At 37.8% G+C, this 15,876-nt stretch overlaps 1 protein-coding gene and 1 non-coding gene across 2 annotated transcripts in view; one reads left to right on the plus strand and one right to left on the minus strand.

Moving 5' to 3' along the window:
• Positions 1-15,876, minus strand: part of UBA2 (ubiquitin like modifier activating enzyme 2) — a 42,084-nt gene that overhangs the window by 21,249 nt on the left and 4,959 nt on the right. The window contains exons 4-8 of the mRNA XM_037137073.2: positions 14,980-15,044; positions 13,681-13,781; positions 8,887-9,008; positions 2,402-2,469; positions 1,825-1,946 (exon numbers count right to left, since the gene is read on the minus strand). Of these exons, the coding sequence (XP_036992968.1) occupies positions 1,825-1,946; positions 2,402-2,469; positions 8,887-9,008; positions 13,681-13,781; positions 14,980-15,044 (478 nt within the window). The remainder of the gene's footprint in view (positions 1-1,824; positions 1,947-2,401; positions 2,470-8,886; positions 9,009-13,680; positions 13,782-14,979; positions 15,045-15,876) is intronic.
• Positions 8,082-8,213, plus strand: LOC119043179 (small nucleolar RNA SNORA51). The gene has a single exon (XR_005081372.2). It is a non-coding gene; the product is annotated as a small nucleolar RNA SNORA51 (small nucleolar RNA).

Raw genomic sequence — 15,876 nt, forward strand, 5'->3', positions numbered from 1 at the left:
GGTGAAATGTCACTTCTTCTGGAAAACCTCTCTTGAACCCTTACACTAAATATAATAAGTAGGTTAAGTCTACTTACTATTAAAGGATTCCAATGCAACTGAACTTAATATCTTAACACTGAATCTGAAATTACTTGTTCAATATTTGACTTCCCCTCTAAACCTTGAGTTCCCTACAAATAGTGGGGACCCTATTTTCTGTCTTGTTCTCCTGCTAAATCTCCTGTCTTTAAAGTGGTACTTGACACACAGCAGACGCTTAAAGTTACCTACTGAATAAGATTGGAGATGTACTTCAGATTATCCTGGCATTCAACTGTTGCTCGGACTGGAATGGAAATAGGTATACGGCTATCAGTCTGGACAATACTGTCACTATCCGTATCAGAGTTAAGATAATTTTAAGTACAACCAAAACAAAAGCCATTTTTTTAAAAGGAAAAGGCAATGGAGAAAAAATAAATGCATTGGTTTACTACAGTCAACCTGTGACATCTGTTGACAGTGAGAAAAGAGTTGAACTATAAACAGCATTAAGCAGTAGGCCATTTACTCAGGACAGCAGGACTTGGTATGTTAGAAAGCAGACAGAAGGGGTCAAGAAAGATGCAGGGCAGAGAAAACACTGTTGGAAGAATAAAGTACAAGGAGAAAGGAAAATAGCAGACAGAAGAGTTAGCCTTTCCTCAGAGATTTCTCTTAAACAAAAGAGAATAGAAAAAAGATTTTGCAGTTAAATAGGACATTCTTTTAGCAAGTAAATTATGTCCAATGTGTTCAAACCTGTTATATGTCTTTAGATCATCTGGTTAGTGAGAGTGGCAAGAGTAATTAGGCAATTTAAGAAGAGCTGAGCAAGTTTCAAGTATCTGTTATGATGAACTTGCTATCAAGCAAAGGCAGAAGAAATTAAGACTTTAAAACACATATCAGAGGGCCTGATCTATAATTAGGTATACCCAATTAAAACAATCTTGAGTGATTCTCTACAAGAGAATGACAAATAATATGTACTAATGAAAATGGATTCAGCCTGGCTGGTATAGCTCAGTGGATTGAGTGCAGGCCTGTGAACCAGAGTATTGCGGTTCGATGCCCAGTCAGGGCACATGCCTGGGTTGCAGACAAGTTCCCAGTAGGGGACTCACAAGAGGCAACCACACATTGATATTTCTCTCCTTCTCTCCTTCCCTTCCTCTCTAAAGATAAATAAATAAAATCTTTTTTTTTTTAGACTTTATTTATTTACTTTTAGGGAGGGCGGGAGGGAGAAAGAGAGGGAGAGAAATATCAGTGTACAGTTGCCTCTCACATGCTCCCTACTGGGGACCCGGCCCAGAACCCAGGCATGTGCCCTGATTGGGAACCGAACCGCCGACCTTTTGGTTCATAGGCCAGCACTCAATCCACTGAGCCACGCCAGCCAGGGCTAAATAAAATCTTAAAAAAAAAAAAGAAAGAAAATGGATTCAGCTAAGAACAACAGGCTTCATAATTCAAAAACATTTCAGAACACATTTCCAACTGCCAATAAAATATTTAAACAAGAAATGGATATAAGATGGGAAACAGCAAGAACCAAAGGCCAGTTATAAGGAAAATCCATTTTCATTGAAAGTGAGAAGGGAAAAAAACCAAGAGTATATCAGCTTCTGTTTTTTACCTATCAAGATGCTATACTGATTTAGAGAGATGCCAGTTTTGAAACCAACTTATCTTGACTACATCAGTTTGTTGAGAGAGTATTAGGCATTAAGAAGCATAATTCAATTTCACGTACTATTTTAAAACAAACTGAATCCACAATTATAAAGTAAACCTAACCTTGGTAAAAAGTTTAATTGGATCATATCCAGTTGATTTTGCCCATTCCTTTGTGGAAATACGTTTAATGTCACCATCTTCATTTGATGCTCTGGCTCTGGCTTCAGCTTCCATTGGTTCCCCTACAAAACAAACACTTATTTTCAACTGTAATAAATATAGAACTAAGGTCTCTTCCACCTTTAGGAGGAAAAAGGTTACTCATGCAAGTCACCTGCGCACGACCCATTCCGAGTTCAAGGATAAAGAAAAATAACATGCTCATCAGCATCTTCATTACAGGTCAGTTTCTGAAGGCCACATGTAGAATAATTCAGAGTATAAACCACATCTGGTAACTCCCAGCCGTATTTATTAGATTTGTGAAATTTCTCTGCACCTTAATTTTCTCACCAGTAAAAGGAAGCTACCCATTTTTAAAAAAAACATTGTTTTAAAGATCAAAAATAGGTCTGAAGCATATAATACAGCATCTAGCACACGACAGCATTTCCCCCCTTGAGCTATCAATATTAAATTGACAAAATAAAAGTAGTGCTCACTAATAAGAAAATATATCCTAAGGAGTTTAACTCACAGGAAGCTTCAGGGTCAGCTCTGTCAGGAGATACTTCTTGATCAGCATCTTCTTCCCCAAACAACTGGCTATAATTTAAAAGTAGTAAATATTTATGTACAACAAAATATTCTGAAGAAATATTTACTTTTCCAACTTTCCTCACAAACAGCTAATTTAGAATAACCCTAATCTTTAGTGAGGATGAGAACAAACAACTGATAAATACTCCATAAACTTAAAAATATTAAACTCATCTGTTGGTAGCTTGCATCCTAATCTCAATTACAACACAAGGAAAGCTAAATTTTAGTAGACCTATATTCATTCCTATCATCCATGCGCTGCCTATCTTATGTTAGAAGTCTCTGATCAAGAGACAGGTGAGCAATCTTTACATTCTAACCTGCTTAACATTCTAACGTCAGAAAAATGTTGGTGGAGTACACCTGCAGCCAGCATTCAACAAACATTATCACACATCTGCCCTGTACCAGGCACTGCTTTAGGTGCAGGAATACTCAGCAGTGAATAAGACTTTTTTCATGATAGTATGTATCACTAAAGAATCTTAAAAAAAAAAAAAAAAAGATTTTAGTTATTTTTAGAGGAGGGGAGAGTGGAGAGAAACATCGATGTCACACATCAAAGGGTTACCTCTCACATGACCACAACCCGGTATGGGGCCTGCGACCTAGGCATGTGTCCTCACTGGTAATCAAGCCAGCAAATGTTTGGTTCACAAGTTCACAGGCTGGTGCTCACTCTACTGAGCCATACCACCAGGAAATACTGAAGGGTCTTAAGAAGCAATATAAAAAATTGTAAGCTGAAATTCTCTTTTGTTAATTCAGGCAACACTAAAAGCTGTTTAATTAACAATACTTATGGGAATACAGTTTTCCAACCTTTCCTCAAGCACATGACACAAAGAAAGTTATCTTAAAGGAATCCTTTGTGGTTAAAATAAATAAAACAATACAAAAAAAACACCAAACTCAAAAGCTATTATCTCAAAGCCCCTAATATATTTCACAAGAAAATGCCCATTTGTGTCTTAAAGTTGTTGTACCAATTTATGCCCCACAATGGCATGTAAGAATTCCTACTGATTCTCTTCCTCTCCCGACTTAATGTTTGCCAAACTACTGGTGTAATACAGTATATCTTGCTGTGGTTTTATTTTTTCCAAGTTAGTCATAAAGCTAAACCTATCATTTGTTTACTGCCTATTTGGGTTTCTCTCTAAGTGAAAAAAATGCCTGTTTGTATTATTTTATCAGACTGTCTTTATCTTTTTTTTAGGTTGTTTTTTTCTTACTGATTACAAGAGTACATAACAAATCAACTTTTACTTGCTTATATGTTGCAAATATTTTGTCACATATAATGGCTTAACATTTATACATCATTTAACATCTTTTGATGATGAGATATTTGATGGATTTGAATGTATCAATCCTTTAGGTTGGCAATTTTTGTGTCTTGAGAAATTTTCCCTAACCCTGAAGATAAAGACTTCCTCCAGTATTAGAAAAATTTTAAGTTTTGTCTTTCACAACTAAGTATTTAATCTGTACTTAATTCCTACATTTTGTTTGAAGTAGAAAACACAAAATTTCCCACACTGATAATGAACTAATTTACCTTTTATTTAATCCCTTTTTTTCACCTGGGACCCATTATGCAGCCTCAGCTATGAGCTCTGCATTGTCCCAAAGTTGTTTCTCTACCCCTGCCCCAGCAACACCCTAAATTATTTTTAGCTTATATTAACTCATGACAGCTGTCAGAGCAAGTAATCTTAAGTTATTCTTCTCCAGGAATGTTTTGGTTCCTCTTAGGCCTTATTCTTCCACATAAATTCCATATAAACTTTAGAATCAGCTGGACAAGTTCTAATAAAATCCCTGATGAGCCCTGGATGGTGTGGCTCAGTGGGTTGGGTGCCAGCCTGGGAATCAAAGGGTCGCCGGTCAGGACACATGCCTAGGTTGCGGGCCATGTCCCCAGTTGGGGGTGCACAAGAAGCAACCATACATTGTTATTTCTCTCCCTCTTCTTTCTCCTTCCCTATCCCTGTCTAAAAATAATAAATAAAATCTAAGGGAAAAAAATTCCTGATGAGGTTTTAATTAGAACTGTAATGAACCTACAGATCAATATGGAGACATACTGACAATACTGGAATTTACAATACACAAATACACTCTCTCTTTTTAGTTGGTGCTTCTTATGTTCTAACAATCACTAACTTTCTATATTGAGGCCTCTGTGTCTTAAGATTTATTCCCAGGTAATTCATACTTTTCAACACTTCACATTTAGTTATCTTTTATAATTAGCTATATGCTTTTCTAGCAAGTTATCTACTTTTATATTATACTTTATACCTGCCTGATGTGATTAGAAATGCAATTGATTTTTAACAATCTTTTAGTTAACCATGTTGCTGAATTTCACTATTTCTATAATTTGTCTGTAATTCTTTGGAATTTTTTATGTAAGTTACCTATATTGTATGCAAACTACAACAGTTTTATTTCTTCATTTCCCAATTCTTAAGCCTGTATTTTCTTCTTCTTGTTTATTATGCTGGCTAGGAACTTGAGTACAACAGCACAGAGAAGAAGCACTGCCCTGGCTGGGGTGCCTCAGTGGGTTGGATATTGTCCAGTACACTCAAGGGTCATCAGTTGAATTTCTGGGCAGGGTACTGGACTGGGTTGCAGGTTGGACCCAGATGGGAGCACACGGGATGCAACCCATCAATGTTTCTCTCCCTTTCTTTCTCCCTCCCTTAGCCTATCTCTAAAAATAAATACGTATTTTTTTAAAGTAGCACTGGGTATCCTCATGTTGTCCATAATTTCAAAATTAATGCTTTAAAATTTTTATCATTAAAAGTAATTGTTGTATTAAGTATATGGATAGCAAATAATGGGAGCCTGGTTTCTGACCTTTGGAGTGGGAGTTTACAGATAAGCAAGGGTAGGCAGTGAGCTAGAATGATGCAAATAGTAAGGGGTTAGAGTTGAAGACAGTATGAATTCGTGTTTAGTTTAATATAGATATGGATGGTTAGACACAGAAATATTTATAGATTTGTATACGGAAAAAAATACAAGTTAGTAAATGTACTTTTTTGATCTGTCAGCTAAAAGAATCAACACTCCAATAGAATACCTAAACACTCAGATGTGGGCATCTAATACCATTCTTCAATAAAAGGAACCAGGGCTCCTTCGAGAAATGTGTTCTAGGATGGGGCAGGAAATGCTGTGTATATGAGATGAGCCTGGAGCACTTTGCGGTACCAGAAGTAAGGAATTGCTTAAATCAAAACAAAAATAAAAACATGCCCTAGCTGGTGTGGCTCTGTGGATTGAGCACCATCCTGCAAATCAAACAGTTGTTGGTTTGATTCCCAGTCACAGCACATGCCGGGGTTTCAGGGCAGGTCTCCAGGTGGGTGTGTGTGAGAGGCAACCACACATTGATGTTTCTCTCCTTTTCTTCCTCCCTCCCTTGCCCTCTGTCTAAAAATAAATAAATAAAATCTTTAACCCCCCCCAAAATACAAACAAACTCAAGACATTAAAGGTAGTACATTAAAAAACAGAGTCACCTTAAAGAGCTAATGGCCAAAGCTGGAACAATTTGAGCAAAACAACATAAAGCAGTATTTGGCCCTGGCTGGCGTGGCTCAGTGGACTGAGCACGGGCCTGTGAAGCAAAGGGTCCCTGGTGGGGGACACATGAGAGGCAACCACACATTGATGTTTCTCTCCCATTCTTTCTCCTTCCCTTCCCCTCTAAATAAATAAATAAAGGCTTTAAATTAATTAATTAAAAAAATTTTTTTTATGTTGAGAAGAGAAATTTTGCAGGCAGAACTTCAAATAATTTATGTGGATACTCGTCCTCAAGGAGGTGGAACATAACTCCCCATTCCTTAGGTTTGGGCTACACACAGGGAAGTCCTTTCAAAGTAGGCAGTACAGCATAGTAAGTGGGGGGCAGGGGGAGTAACTTTATAGTGAAGAAACCTGACAAACACTAAGTGATCGAGGCCAACATTAAACGATAATTAATTATGTCAAGAATATGTACCCTGCATATATGATAAAAATGGCAACTCTAAGCCCTGGCTGGTGTAGCTCAGTGGATTGAGCACGGGCCTGCGAACCACACGATCGCGGTTCGATTCCCAGTCAGGGCACATGCCTGGGTTGCAGGCCGGTTCCCTGCAGGCCAGTTCCCAGCAGGGGACGCACAAAAGGCAACCATACATTGATGTTTCTCTCCCTCTCTCCTTCCCCCCTTCCCCTCTAAAGATAAATAAATAATAAAATATTTAAAAAAAAAATGGCAACTCTACCTCTGTGGTGTTCATCCAATAACCTGTAACCACAGTATTATTATGAGGAAAAAAATCAGACCAATTCTAACAGTGGACATTCTACAAAATATCTGACCAGTACTCCTTAACCCATCAAGGTCATCGGAAACAAGTGAGAAATTTTCATAGCCAAGGGGTTCTAAAAAGACATGACAACTCAAGGTAATATGGCATCCCAAAAAAGAAAAAGGACATCAGGTAAAAACTAAGGAAATTTAAACAAATATGACTTTGGTTAATAAATATACCATACTGGTTCACTAATTGTTATACATGTATCTTATTAATACTAGAGGGAACTGGGTGTGAGAACCTACACTATTCTTTCAATTTTTTAGTAACTCTAAAACTATTCTAAAAAGTAATGTCTACTAAAAAGAAGTTTGCCAAATAAAGTTTGCAAGTGTTTTTAAAATATTTCACTGTTATACAATTGTATGTTTACTTTTCTGAGTGTACTATATTATACTTTCATCAAAACAAAATGCAACAGTGTCTGCTGTAGGTTTCTAGATAATATCTTTTGGTCAAGTCTCTTCTCTTACTGAGAACTTTTTTTTTTTTTAAATATTTTATTTATTTATTTTTAGAAAGAAGGGAAGGGAGGGAGAAAGAGTGGGAGAGAAACATCAATGTGTGGTTGCCTCTCACGTGGCCCTCACTGGGGACCTGGCCCGCAACCCAGGCATGTGCCCTGACCGGGAATCGAACCGGCGACCCTTTGCTTCACAGGCCCGCGCTCAATCCACTGAGCTAACCAGCCAGGGCTTACTGAGAACTTTTGTCATAAAAAGATGTATGCTAAATTTTACCACATGCCTTTCCTACATCTATGAGGATTATCTAGTTTCTCTTTAAATTTTTAATGAAGTAAATGACACAGATTATTTTTTCTAGTGTTAAACTATGCTTGCATTACTAAAATAAGTACAGCTTGCAAGTCTAACTTGTATGCTAATATTTTGTGCAAGATTTTTGCATCTGTATTTATGAATGAGAATGCCTTGTAATATTCCTTTTATCCCACAATGGCCTTAACTAGTTTTGCTATTAAAGACACCATAGCCCCATAATATGGACTAAGTATTCAATTTTTTAAAATTTCTCTGGAAGAATTTATGTAAGATTAGAATAATATATTCCTTGCAAATTTAATGGAAATGACCAGTAAATTTACAGATATTTGGTGCATTTTCAGAAAACCTGAAACAAATGATTAAATTTCTCTAAGGCATAGTACTTAATGTTATCTGGACTTCCTATTTCAGTTGGTTTTATAATTTTTTAAAAATGTATCCAGGCCTCCTGGTGCTTACCACAGGTTATGTTCTTACACTGCCTGTACAGAAAGAGGAGGCAGAGTAAACAACCCCCACATACACCTCAGCCCAAGCCCTTTGCCTGGTCTGTATTGTGAATGGGGGCACATGGGGAAAAAAAAATGTATCCATATCATTACAATTTTAAAGGTATTGACATGGTATTCTTTATTGTTGTTTTTATTCTGGGCTGAGATTAATTCCCCATTTATTCATTTATCTCTTTCATGATCAAACTTGCTGATTTTTTTTGCTCTTATCTCAATTATATCCTTCCTTCTAATTTTATTGAGTTTATTCCGTGGTTCTTTTCTAATGTAAGTTTGCACATTAACATTCACCCTTCTCCATGTATGTAAGCCTGTAACTTTTCTTCCCACTACCACATTCAAAGCAACCTACAAGTTTCACATGTAGTATCTTCACTATCATTACAAAATACTTTAACCTTCCATTTATTTTTTAATCAATGAGTTATTTTAAGTATGTTCTTATATCCCCAAAATACATAGAGTTGTACTCATTTAGTTACATGCCTGTCTCCACACTAAGCTTCCTAAATAGTTCACTGCATACAATAGGCATGCAAATAAACATTGGCTGAATTTAATTTAATCCAAACACTATCACAAGAAAGCTACTAAAGTGTCCCTTCACTATATTTAAAATAACATACATCATTAACTATAATCCCTCCAAGACTTTAAATAAAAATCACCTCATTTTCTATCATCACCACTAAAAATATGCCCAGAAATATATATATATATATGTACTCTTCTTACTTGAACAAATATTTTGCCCAAACGATGCAATGAATAGGTTCTGAAGGTGTGTTACGAATTGTACAGCCAGGAAAAGTTCGCTGAGTTGGTTTGGGATGACATTCGTAACACTCAGTCACACCCTGCAAAGTCAAAATGTGAGAAAAAAAATTTACCCCACGAGAATGGTTTCTCAATGAGATATTATCATAAGCATTTCATTAATTCCTCTCCATTCTGACTGGGTTGTATGTACGATCAACAAAATTTTAAAATGTGACTCCAAAACCCTTATACTTTTACTTTACAGAGAAGGAACTACAATATAAAAGCTAACTGAATCAACTTTAGTCACAGCTAAGGCTAACCCAGGACTCCTCTGAACCCTGACCCAGGGAACACCACTTATACCAAGCAAATAATAATTACAGCACCTTAATATCAAACATGAGAAGTTTACCCTGATCACACCGGAAAAAAAAAAAAAAACTACTAGAAGCAGAAATAGTTTTCCGACTATCTCAAAGTTGTGAAACTGTTATTTAAGTATTATTCATAGCCTCGCCTTATTCTCCTAAAGACTAAGTGAACTAAAATTACTGATTTCAAGAGCAATCTAGATACCTTATAAAAATACTTCATAGTATCAAACCAAATATTGTTCATTTTGCTGAGTGTTACCTTTCAAGTTACACTGTAAAAAGTCCCAAAGTCTATAGTACTTGAGACAATTTTTCAAAACTATCAATTTTTCTTTTCCTCTTAGACTCTCTCAACCTCAGTCTTAATACACGCCAGTATCTTAGGATCACAATGAGAATTATCTTTCTAATAATGGTTAAAGAACCAAAACCTGTAAATACTGCTTTGACATAAACTAGCAGATTGAGAGTTTTCCCCATGATACCATTTCTGGGGGTCCTTCCAGTATGTTTTCTTGGAGGCAATCATATATGGCCAGCAGTTATTCCTCATATCACAGTAGGAAAAAAAAAGAGCAGGTGCCTTAACCTATCGACAGATCCTGAAGGCCTCCACTGATTTAATTAAATTGACCACACTTTGATATTTATACATCTTTATAGAATGATCCTCCATAAGCTTCCCAAAGTATTTTGACAGTTAAAGCAGAAACAAAATTTTCAAGATGCATAAACTGCTAAACAAAAGGGCAAATTTCAAGTACAGTGTCACTCCTTTTAGTTTCAAAATCTGTACAGTTTCTTGAAAGAATTAGAAAAAAAAGATGTGAACAGGAAATGAATCACAATGCTAAGATTTTTATAATTGGGTTACGAGCACACAGATATTCACTCTATTATTCTCTATCCAAACTTTTGGGAAACTTAATAAATACACCAAAAATATTTTCCAACATATTCTTCAGATGTATCCATCCAAACTTTTTAAACTTTTATTTTGTTATTTATGCTTTTACAGTTGTCCCAATTTTTACCCTTTTACCCCCTCCACACACTGCCCACTCACTTAGGCAATCCCCACACCGTGGACCATGTCCATGGGTCATGCATATATATGCTTTGGCTACTACATTTCCTATACTGTCCTTTACATTCCCATGACTATTCTGCAACAACAAATTTTTACTTAATTCCTCTACCTTCTCCCGCCTATCCCCGAGGCCCCTCCCATCTGGCAACCATCAAAATGTTCTCTGTATTTATGACTGTTCCTGTTCTGCTTGTTTGCTTTTTCAGACACAATTGTTGATATATATTTATTCAAATTTTATTGTTCATGTTTATCTACTTCTTAAAGATGACCCTTTAATATTTCATCTAATACTGGTTTTGTGGACTCCTTTGTTTTTCTTATTTAAGAAGCTCTAGCTATCCTGATTCTAAATGATAGCTTTGCTGGATAGAGTAATCTTGGTTGTAAGTCCTCGCTTTTCATCACTTGGAATATTTCTTGCTATTCCCTTCTAACCTGCAATTTCTTTAGAGACATCAGTTGACGGTCTTAGGGGAACTCCCTTGTAGGTAACTAAGCACTTTTCTCTTTCTGTTTTTAAGATTCTCTCTGCCTTTAACCTTTGGCATTTTCATTATAACATGTCTTGGTGCGAGCCTCCCTTGGTTCATCTTGTTTGGGATTCTCTGCGCTTCCTAGACTTGTATGTCTATTTTCTTCACCAAGTTAGGCAGGTTTTCATTATTTTCTCCAATAGGCTTCCAATTTCTTGCTCTCTCCTCCCTTCCACACATCCTTGATACAAATGTTGGTATACCTGAAGTTGTCACAAAGTTTCCTTCAACTATCCTCATTTTGGGGGATTCTTTTTCCTTCTTGCTACTCTGATTAGGTGTTTTGGGGTTCTTTGCTTCCTTATATTCCAAATGACTGATTTGATTCTCAGCTTCACCCACTCTATAGTTGATTCCCTGTAATCTTCATTTCAGTGTATGGCTTCATTTCTGAATGGTTCTTTATGGTTTCCACGTCCATTTTTATGCTATTGAAGTTCTGAATTCACCCACTCTTCTCCTAAGTTCATTCAGCAAACTTATAGTGTTTTGAACTCTTTACCTAGTAGATTGCTTGTCTCCATTTCACTTCTTTTTGTATAGTTTTGTTCTTTCGTTTGGGCCGTGTTTCTTTGTCTTCTCAATTTGGCAGTCTCCTTGTGTTTCTTTTTTTTTACGATTTTATTTATTTTATCTTTAGAGGGGAAGAGGAGAGAGGGAGAGAAACATCAATGTATGGTTGCCTCTCATGTGTCCTCTGCTGGGAACTTGCCTGCAACCCAGGCAATGTGCCCTGACTGGAAATCAAACCGCGAACCTTTGGTTCACAGGCCCGTGCTCAATCCACTGAGCTACGCCAGCCAGGGCCCTGGCAGCCTCCTTGTGTTTGTTTCTATGTATTAGGTAGAGCTGCTACTACTCCCTTGCTTAAAAGAGGGGCCTAATACAGTACGTGTCCAGAGGAACAGCCTCCCCTATCACCCAAGCTAGGTACTTGAGGTGTGCCCACCATGTGGGCTGTGTACACCCTCCCCTCTTGTAGTTGAGTCTTGATTGCTGCTGACAAGCCAATGGGAAGAATTTACCCAGGTCAATCAGTCACAAGGACTGGCTGTCACCATTGACCACTTACAACAACAGCTGTGGAAGGACCCACTCCACAGAACAGGACTTAATTCAGCAAGGTTCTGGTGCCTTCGGAGTCTTCCCCTTCAATGTGTTGCTTGTGGAGGTAGTAGGGTGGTAGTACTCCAACATGGTCTGTTGCTGTCCACCAGGTGCACTGGCTCTGGGGCGTCACGGAAGGTGGCAGATGAAGGTTAACCACTGCCTCTGTTCTGTCTGGGGCCAAGAGCATAACCTACAAAGCAATCTGTGGATGGTGTCTATTGTGCTGGGCTTAGAAGTGCCCAAAGTGAAGCCAGATGCTGCTAGTGCCAGGCCTCCAGCCAGTCAGCCCACAGGGCTCACTGAGGCCAGATGCTGCTTGTTTGAGAGGATTTATAAAAATTTGAAGCATGAGCGAAAACAAGCCATTTGTACAGAAAAGCCTTTGGGAACAGCTTGGGTGGGCCCTAATGTTAGGTGGGACAGAGCCTCAGGGAACCAGCAGGGGTGGGTCAAACAGTGTGAGCCAGGTAGATGGAGTCTTCAAGATATGTTGTTGCTCACCCACCAGTTCTGTGGCTCTATGGTTTTGGGGGGGGAGCTCATAAAAGGAACATTGGCTTCTGCCACCACTTCTCTCTGGGAGAAAGCTGCCCCCAGGCTCTCGTCCTGATGCCAGACAATTCAGCTCCTCCCTGTGTGCCTTTCAATCTGCTTCTCCCACGCTGGAGCTGAGAAGGAGTGAGTCTGATTAAGTATGTACATGAGCCTTTTAAGAGAACTGCCAGGGAATTTAGCAGTTTCTGTCTGCCACAGCCTCAATTCTCACTGGTTTTTACTACCAGGAGGTATGTGCACTTATTTTCCTGGCACTGAAACCATGGGCTAGGGAGCCCGGTGTGGGGGTGGGACTCCTCACTCCCAAGATGTCCCTCCCAATTTTTATCTGCCACATGTGGGTGTGGGATCAGGACATTCCATATCTCCATCCTTACCAGTCTTGATGTGGTTTCCTCTTTAATTCCATAGTTGTAGGACTTTCATTCAGCTTGATTTCTAGCAGTTCTGAACAATGGTTGTTCTAGTTTAGTTGTAATTTTGATGTGGTTGTATGAGAGGAAAGCTGTGTTTACCTAGGCCGTCTTAGCTTTCTCCAGACTTCTTTACCCAAAGTGTAACTTTTTTAGAATCCTTGTTCACCATATACAAACTATACCATGACGTCTCATGTCTACAAAAAATTTTAAAAGTCAGCCCTGGCTGGTGTAGCTCAGTGGATTGAGCATAGGCCTGCGACCTAAGAGATCACAGTTCAATTCCCAGTTGGGATACATGCCTGGGTTGCAAGCCAGTTCCCAGCAGGGAACACACGAGAGGCAACCATACACTGATGTTTCTCTCCCTCTCTTTTCCCCTTTCCCTCTAAAGATAAATAAAATCTAAAAAAAAAAAAAAGAATTTTAGAAGTCAGGTTTATTATGTTTACCAGTCTATGGGTTTTAAGGTACGAGCTAAATGACTCAAAGTAGCACAGAGATAACGGATCTCTGCCTGCCCTCTTTTGGGGTGCCTGATGGTATCCTAAGTTTTATAGGGGCACAAAATTCTTTATGTCCTGGATGTTGAATCACCCATACCACATAAATCCAAAGTTTATGTCATTCCTCCTTCTCCTTGGCGTCTCAAGTATTTCAAAAAAATATATAAAAAAGTTCTTTACCTTTTTAATAGTAGTCACTTGCCCAAGATACCCAGCAGTTCCACTCTCAATAAGAGGAACATCAGCCGCCAGACACATTCTATTAACATGGTTTCGGGCAGCTGAAAAAAAATTATAGTTAGCAGGACTTTATTTGGGGGCGGGAAAGAAATTAGTTAACTTTTAATTAGGATGACATTTACACAAACTATTTTTTATTTTACATGCAATTTACTTACAGCTGTGACCACAACATAACTGTTACAGACATTTAAGAAACATTCACTAGCATAATTTCCAACGTAAGAAATTTGTTTACCTCAGGAAAAGCACCTCTATAGTTAATAATTAACATCCAAAGTGCCATCTTCTTCTATTGCTGTGCCTACTCGATAAATCTTGACTAAAACATTGTTTCAATGTGTTCTGAGTTCTTAACTTGCTATTATTCTAATACAATTCCAGGTAATACGTGAAGTTTAGAAGCATGTGGACTATCAATTTGGAACTATTAAGGCAGTTTAAGGCTAGGTAAAAAATGAGTTCAGTTAAAAGATTCTTTCTGACCCTTTATATGTGATTTTGTATGTTTTTTCTCTTCCTATTTCTATCCCAAATTGTTACAAACTCATTTGACAGATGTATTTTACATGTGGAAGTAATTAGAGGCAAGGAATATTAAGTATTTTCACCCTACATTCCAGAAACACATGTTAACAATGACTGACTATACAACACTGGATCATATGAAACATCATCACATACTGTGAAGTTTTAGTTCATCCATAATGTATGCATCTAATAGAATCCAATCTAATATCTCACAGCACCAGATATAATTCAAGAGCCATAGCTTGTTATCAACTTCAGCATCCTGTTGCCTCATTTGCAAAACAGGGGTTTTTAAGCCCTGATTGCACTTTCAAATCACCTGGGGAACTTTGGAAAAATGACCTTGTAAGTCTGGCTGAACTAGTCTTGGGTAAGATCTGAACACTGATACTTCTTAGATTTCCACATAAATGAAGGGAGTGACAGCATTTAAGTGCTGGGATAATCAGAATCAAACATCCATGTATATACCCTATGTGGTCATTCTCTTTAGTATTTTTCCTTATATTCACACCTTTGATAGCTAAATTCCTGCCTGGAACCAGTGTTATTTAAAGTCATAATCATTTGGCAAGATTTAAACCTGATCACACATCTGTTTAAGTTCTAATTCATAAGGAAATATTTTATTTAATTTTAAATGTGTAAACAGCCTTATTATGGGGAAAGAAAAATACTTAGAAATTTTAAGTATTAAAATAATCTCACCTCTGTTATCTAAAGCATTCATAACCAATATAAATTGTCGGAAAAATTCCACATTATAGTCAGGGCTACAATGCAAAACAAAAAAAGATCAATAAAACAGCCATCCTTACACATGATCTTCACAGTAAAGTACAGGGTCCTAAAAAGTACATTACAATAATTATGACACAAAAATAACTGAAATAATCAGGGGTCTCTACACTGACATAGATTTGACTTTTTCTAAACACCATAAGCAAATTTTAAAGAAATACTTTCCCCTAATCCCTATGACAGGCTATACATCCTTTGTGGCCAGCTACCTAGGGCCAAGAGCAAGATCTCCAACTAGCAGAAAGATGGCATGACTTCACTGGTCCCATCAGACCTTCTGTGGGCAGCAAGTGCCTGGGAACACACAAAGAACACATTCCCAGGATCTGCCTGCCCTCTGGCTTTACCTCACATGGTTAGGATCAGACAGGGTTCAGGTCCCAAGAGTCCCTGCTTTTAGCAGCACTGGGAAAGCAACACAGGATAAGGGGGTTATAGGGCTGTAGGCAGGCTTGTAGAACAAACATCCAGAGCATTAAAAAGAAGCTGGAGATACAAATTCTCTGAGAAAGTATAAGACTTCCTCTAATTTCAGACCTCAAATAAGAACCCATTATTTTTAATACCATTTACTTGTGAGCTACATAACAACTCTAGGATGATTGAAGCCCTGTGCTAACACCTCCAAAATGACATATTTACTCTATCTAGCTTTACTGGGATCAGAGCATATTCACATACTATCAAAACCACTGACTCATCATAATTCCTAGTGTTACCCTATAGAAAGTCACAGTCCTAAAAATGAATTACCTTGGAAAGGAACCTTTAAAACTGAAAAAGACCACAGCTGAAATCAAGAGC

The sequence above is a fragment of the Artibeus jamaicensis genome, unplaced genomic scaffold (genome assembly GCF_021234435.1).
Source record: "Artibeus jamaicensis isolate MK-2021 breed Jamaican fruit bat unplaced genomic scaffold, CSHL_Jam_final contig_589, whole genome shotgun sequence".
In the NCBI taxonomy this organism is placed as follows: domain Eukaryota; kingdom Metazoa; phylum Chordata; class Mammalia; order Chiroptera; family Phyllostomidae; genus Artibeus; species Artibeus jamaicensis.